At 39.5% G+C, this 7,025-nt stretch overlaps 1 protein-coding gene across 1 annotated transcript; it reads right to left on the reverse strand.

Annotated features, from left to right (window-relative positions):
- Positions 1-3,576: 3,576 nt before the first annotated feature.
- On the reverse strand, positions 3,577-6,465 carry LOC114687313 (trypsin-4-like). Its single transcript, XM_037203619.1, has 4 exons — positions 6,412-6,465; positions 4,923-5,094; positions 4,387-4,640; positions 3,577-3,822 (listed from the first exon to the last, which is right to left on the reverse strand). Exons 1-4 carry the CDS (start codon positions 6,449-6,451, stop codon positions 3,671-3,673), a joined length of 618 nt encoding a protein of 205 aa, XP_037059514.1. The 5' UTR covers positions 6,452-6,465; the 3' UTR covers positions 3,577-3,670.
- Between the last annotated feature and the right edge of the window lie 560 nt (positions 6,466-7,025).

Raw genomic sequence — 7,025 nt, forward strand, 5'->3', positions numbered from 1 at the left:
AATTGGATCCTCAGTTCATGGTCCAATTTTGGGAGGCGAGGTTGAGTCAGGAAAAGTGGTTAACAGGGCCATGTCTTTGTGTGTTACCTCGAGTCCTAATAGCTTCTCACTCTATGTTCTGGCTGTCATGAACTGCTGAGTCTTCTTTGCCAACAGCTTCTGCCACCATGATTTGCTGCACAAGTGTATGAAGCCAAGTAATGTAAGACTCAATCCTCTCAAAGCAAGAGCCCAGGTCAATCTTTCCTTCCTTGTCTTTGCATGTAATTGTCATAGAGCTACAAAATTCAACCACCGCTTATTTATGGTTTCTCAAGTTCTTGGGACAATGTTGCAAGCTAACATGGAATCACCCACAAATATTTATTCTTCCTCTGTACCATATGGCTACTTGGCAGATATTTAAGAGTAGAAGTTTATAATGCAAGATTAGAACACTATGGAGGATAATTTTTATATGCAAGTTTTCAATTCATTCTATAATTAGTATCTAATGGTCACATAACTACACTACTGTCTCAGGGAAGAAAGAGTACTAATAGTTCTCAAATAACTTGAGTTTTTGTGGGAAGACACTTGAGAAGAAATTCAGGTATAAAAGGCTGTGCAGCCTGGTTATTACTCACAGCTTATAGAGAATTGTGAGCAAAAGGGAGACTAGACTAGTGTAAGAAATGAGCATTTATGAGTTCAATTGTTTAGAAACTACTGCAGTCATAGACCAAAGGATAACTTTCCTTCTTGAAGTAGAAGAAGAGCTTGCTGTCTAAGAGGTAGTGGCATTGTGGGCACAAAAGATCCAAGTGTTACAGAGTTATGCAAGCTTGTATCTAGATCACTAGGAAAACCTGGCCTTTGAGCCACTGTGTAGAAGGGTCAGATTGCATTAAGGTAGCTTGTGAGTGGGCTCTGCATGAAGCTATGGTTGAAGCTCAAGTGGATGTGAATAACTACAGTCTTAGATGGGCCAGGAGTATGGCTCATCTGCTGAAAAATGCTAGTAGTTTTGGGTTTCGCCTGCCTGGGAGATAATGTGTACCGTGTGTGGTAAGACAAGAGAGGTGGGCGGTCCAAGACTCTTGGAAAGCATATATATGATGCCAGGATGTGCTCCAGGTACTTCACAAAAAGTATCATGAGTCAGTGCTCATTCTTCAGAGTCACATTTTTGGATTGGTTCATTCTTTCCTTTCTATTTCAGTGCCTCCTTTTTGGCATGGAAATGTCTTTCTTGGATCATTGATTTTGGAAACATGTAAAGCTTTTTGTATTTGTAGGAGCCTAGTGTGTACATGCTTTGTATCTCAGAGGGGATTCTGGGCTTGGGCTTTTGATCACTTGGAACTGTTTTGAGAGTGAAGACTAATGAGAAATTTACTTCTGTTTTGAAGCTGGGCCCTGAGAAATTTTTTGTAGCAGCCTGAGCTTCCTAAGTCAATATGCTTCCTTTCCTTACCTCTGAGAATATAGTTATTCTTTTCTAAACCCTTCCATTTATTCCACTGTGATTTACTCAAGTCCATTTTGTTCTTCATTTCCATGCATCATTTAAAATTATCCCAGGAAGCTTTTTTAGGCTCTTTTATAGCAATTATGTAGTTTGGTAATCCATGAACAAATGATGATTAGAGGAAAGCAAGTGAGAAAACATGACTGATCTAAAAATGCAGTTGACCGCTCTATACTAAAGGCCACATGACAGTAGTGGAGTTAATACACATACTGAAAAACTTTTTAATGTATAATTATTGTTGGACATGGATGTAATTCATATGCAGTCTGTATTTGAGTGAATGTTTGGGTGAATTGAGGTGACTCAAGCCAAAATTTAGAGGAAAAAATATATTTAAAAATAATTCTTCAAGGGCTTTAGAGATGCTCAGAGGTAAAGAGCATATACTATTCTCATGTAACTCCAGAGTTTGGCTCCCAGTAAACATGTCAGCCAGCGCTCAAATCCCTGTATATGCAGAACAATGGAATATAACACCTCTTTCCTCTACAGGCACCTGGCTTACATGTATGCACCTCCACGCCGGCACATATATATTTGTAATTGGAAAAAAAAGTCTTAAAGTTTCTTCATCTTGAGTTTGCAGTCACTAGGCACCATAGAGATTCTCAGCTTTTAGAAAATTAAGAAAAAAGTAAGGAAGACACAGCACTGTGTCTTAGAGCATACAAGACACAAGGCATCAGGACTGTTCATGCTGAATTTCCGTTTGTCAAAGAAAATACTTGGATAACTTGATAATGTGCAATAACTGCAGTTTTAGGTTATCTATCTTAAGTTATAAATATACAATCTGCCATGAAGCAAGTCTGAACAGGTATGTGTGGAAGCTATGTCTTAAAATAAATTGTATCCTACCTACTAATAAAGCATTAACATTTTTTTTGGAAAAAATAGTGATAATTGTAAGCACATTCAACACTGTATCCCCTATACTTCACACACTATAGAAGGAAATACGTAAATCCTTATTGTTAGTTGAATGTTTATTTGTTTACACTGTTCTCAACTCTCTGACCTTATTCTCATTTAGCAACAAGTTCTCAGAGAGCACCAAATAATAGGATTGTAGTGGGTACCCATTCCAGCTTTGATCTGGAAGTTCCAACCCCCATTGAAGCATTGGTAACTGTCACATCTATAAGGCAGGGCCAAGGGAGGACCCTGAAGACCTGAGATCCGGATGCGTTGGCACTCTTGGTTCCTGGACCCTGGATGCTGGAGGTAGACCGAGCAGAGTTCTCTAGAGAACACCGGCAGACTGTGCCACGCCTTTCCCAGACTCTGTAAACTATCCATTCATTTTTAAGTTACCCCACAAAATAAACTTCCTTTTAACTACATGGAGTAGCCTTAATAATTTCACCAATATAGGATGCAAGAATAAAACACTCACAGGTACAGAGCAGGAGAAAATGTATTTATTTTGACCTCATTTCAGGAGGGGGAGGAAAGAGAAATGGATAAGGAACTGGTGATTCACATAAGGGAAGAAGCTCAGTTGGCAGCCATGGTCTCCCGAATCCAGCTCAGGTAGTTGCAGACCTTGGTATAGACACCAGGTTTGCCTCTCAGGGCACAGCCTGTACCCCAGGAGACAATGCCCTGGATCTCTCCATCGCAGATGACAGGGCCACCAGAGTCACCCTGGTCAGAGAGAAAAGACCATTATCACATGTTTATGCTGATGTGAACAAATGGACTTCAAGAGGCTTTCCCCTTATCATGGCTCTAGTGTGGCACATATTAATACCCCGAGAAGCAATGCAGACTCCATGTCTATCGACTTGTCCATTTCCTTTCCTTGTTCACCATTTCTCCATAACTGTGTGTTTCCTAATTGACACACAAGCTCAGGAGAACCTGAGGGCTTCAGGTACTACTTTCTGTAATCCTTGCTGTCCTGCCAGAGTGGTCACATCCCATAAAACAGCTTCTCAGAAATTTGTTTTTATGTGATATTTACACCACACCATCTTCTGTACATATTTTACCATTGAGCTTAATCATCAATATCACAATAAGAAAACCTGTTTGATCTCTTGTTTTTCATCATAGGCTTTGTATTCCAACATGAAATCTTCCAGACAAATGTACAGGCCTCTCAGCCAGGAAAAATATACAGAAGAGAATAGACTGCAAGTTTTGGGGAAGAACTCAAAGAACACTCACATCACAGGAGTCCTTTCCACCCTCCAGGAAGCCGAGGCAGAACATGTTGTTGGTGATCTTGCCTGGGTAGGAATTTCTGCACGAACTGGCAGAAAGAACAGGGGCTTCCAGACACTGAAGGATTTCTGGGTATTTGCCTGTTGTGAGCAAAAATGGAAGCTAATTGGACCATGAACTGAGGATCCAATTCAACTCTTGAAACCATGGACTGTATTTCATAGTTTAGCCCACATGAAAAGGGTGTTCTCTTGCCAAACATTTGTCATTTAAAAGTACTTTTGTTTTGTTTAGAAGGTGTTTGATTTTATATATTTTAACTAACATGCTGTTCTTTTCATGACAATATCATCAATGGCTTAGATTTCAAATACTGAGACACGGTTTCCTCTAAGAGGTAGATACCTCAGGGAAAAACAAATACTTGGGCATCTCTTCTACTTCTCACTTGAACTTTCACTTCCTTCGCATCACTGATTACACCCACTACATACCTCAGCATCTTGCTAATAGCTCATTCTTATTGTGATTTCCACATTGTCTCAGAAAAGCAATCTTCTGGACTTCAGAGAGTATATTTCAACGTCACCCATGTTGAAAACTTTTGGGAGTATGGCTCCCAGTGAGTATTTGCGCAAGTGGCCACCAGTATACCTTTCATCTTTCACATTGTGCACATGGAACTTAGAGTCATTGACACTTACCTCCAAGGTTCACAGTGTTTCCCCAGCCAGACACAAGGCACTGAGCACCTGTAGATGGGCAGGATGTAGGCAGAGAGATTGTGGACACTTGAGAGTTGAGGGTGGCAGGTGACTTCAGTTTAATCAGCAGGATGTCATTGTCGACAGTGGTCTTGTTGTACTTTGGATGGCGGATTATCTTTTCTGGATCAATGAATTGCTCACCACCCTCAAGCACATGAATATTGTGTTCTCCGAGGCGAACCTGAAGGCTCCTGCATGAAAAGGTTAAGGATTTCTGAGTATCCCTGTTGAGCTGTTTCTCTTCCAAGTTCAAAGTTCAGAGTAGAAGAACACAAACACCATCTTCTTAAACCATTTAGTCCAACAAGGACTATGCAGTTAAGGTAGTATTATGCCCTACCACCAATGTACAGCATAGAGGATTCCCTAGGGTGTGTCCTGTAAGTACAGATTTATAAAGGGCCATCCCTTGGAGCTGGTAAGAGAGGACTGATGGGCCTTAGATTACAGGAATTTGAGTATTGTTCCCTTACCTTCCCTTATAGCAGTGAGCTGCAGACAGTACCCATTGGTCACTGATGAGGGAGCCACCACACTGATGGCCATAGCCGTCATTCAAGGACACTTGGTAAGGAATGGAATGTTTTGGACAGGCATAGCCTCCAATGATCTTGTCATCATCATCACCACCAGCAGGGAAAGCAACTGAGGAAGGAGTTTGGATCATTAGCACAAGACTTGCCTCAAACTTAGTCTTCTACATGATGTTTGTACAGAAAAGACATGTATCTTCCTGTTGAGTAACATATACTTGTAGTATTTTAAAGGTATCATTTCCTAACTTTAGCAATACTCTTTTGATATCACTGCTTATAGAATCTAAACATGAAAAGAATATCTTCACACATTTGCAATATGTGTATCTATATGTGTATCTCTCTCTCCCTCCCTTTCTCCCCCCCCCCCCCCCGTGTGTGTGTGTGTGTGTGTGTGTGTGTGTGTGCAGCATAGTGCCTTTGCAGAGGACAAAAACAACTTCCAAGTGACCACTCCATCTGTTCATTGCATGTCTCCCAGCATCTTTCCTGGGTCCTAAGACTTAGGGGCAAGCACCTTTATATAAGGATCAATTTTCCAGGCCAGATAATGTACTTTAATCTATTTTTTAGTCTTCTTTATACTTAATACATACAGAGATTGAATGAGTTAATTTTTTGTATACAATTTGTATACACCATTTAATCACCATCCTTTGATTTGCTTCCCAGAACTTCACTTTGATTCTAATTATCTACTGGACATATATCAATACATTTAGCATTTTTAATGAAGACTGCTTTCCTAGTTTTGGAAAATAATATTTTATTATTCATACTGAATTCCATAATTTTATATGCTTTATATAGATGATATCTTCCCCTAAGTTTTCTTATAGAGACCATAATCAATCTCTCTGGGATACATTCCAATAGTTAAAATTAATGGTGATGTTTCCAAATATAAGAAAATTTACTAAACCAAAAGCCATTTAAATTGTAAGAATTTAGTTTTAAATTTAGAGATTTTGATAAAAAAAAAGAAATTTTTGTTCTTCATTATTGAATGACAGTATAATAAAAGACTGATTTCATTAGTAACAATTTTGAGAGACAGGGTCTAAGGTTTTTTAATCTGTGGGTAATAGCATATCTCTTGTAGTTATAATAACTCTGTGTAAATCAGCAGACCTTGATCTTCCATGGACTCTGGATTTAATTTTCTCACCATCTTCTTGGAGCAGACAGTTATTCCAGTTATTTACACTGCCCTATAGAGAGGGAAGGCACACACTGGTGTCACGTGTCCTTTCTTTTCCTGACTAAGCCACAGAACACATAAGTGTAGGAAATAGTGTTGATGGTCACTTGAAGGTCCTTGCACATGGAGTGTGTACTCAAAATGGTCTTTACTGTTTTCCCACCCACAAATCACAAACTTGCATGTATGATAGAATCCTTGTGAAACGTTCCTTTAAAGACTCACCAGCAGCTCCCAGGAAAGCAAAGAAGATGAAGATCTTCATGGCTTCTCTGTGTGTCTGGAGTAGATACTAGGATGAAGGCTTTTCCTTCGCAGCTATTTATACCTCTAGTTTTGGCTTCAACAGCCAGGACCACAGTGCCAAAAAGGGTGATATCATTGAACACACAAAAACACAAATTTAGAGTTCTGTTCTTTGATTGATGGAAGGTGATTCAGCATCAAGTTTCCACATCCCCTTTCCTCCCTCTTTTCTGCAGGGAAACAGAATATCAGTGGATCAAGGAAAGAGGGGACACTGGGCGAAGGAGATGGAGGAGAGGCTGTGGTTGAGATGTAATATGTGAGAGAAAAATAAACATAAAAGAATAAATAGAATGCCTTCAGACATAGGACTCAGTTACAGCGATCTAGGAAATTGTTTCCTTAAGTATGTTTTTATTATAGTTAGCTACATAGATTGTAAAAAGTTTCTAACAGGATCTATGTGATCTTAGGCATAGCTGAAGTTGTGGCAAAATTTGAGGTCATTCATTTGATAAGTATTGTGCAAATGTGCAGAATGAGAGTGGTACAATTCCATTAGTGCTTCCAAACAGATTTCAAAGGAAACCCTT

Source organism: Peromyscus leucopus, chromosome 3, assembly GCF_004664715.2.
Source record: "Peromyscus leucopus breed LL Stock chromosome 3, UCI_PerLeu_2.1, whole genome shotgun sequence".
NCBI lineage: Eukaryota > Metazoa > Chordata > Mammalia > Rodentia > Cricetidae > Peromyscus > Peromyscus leucopus.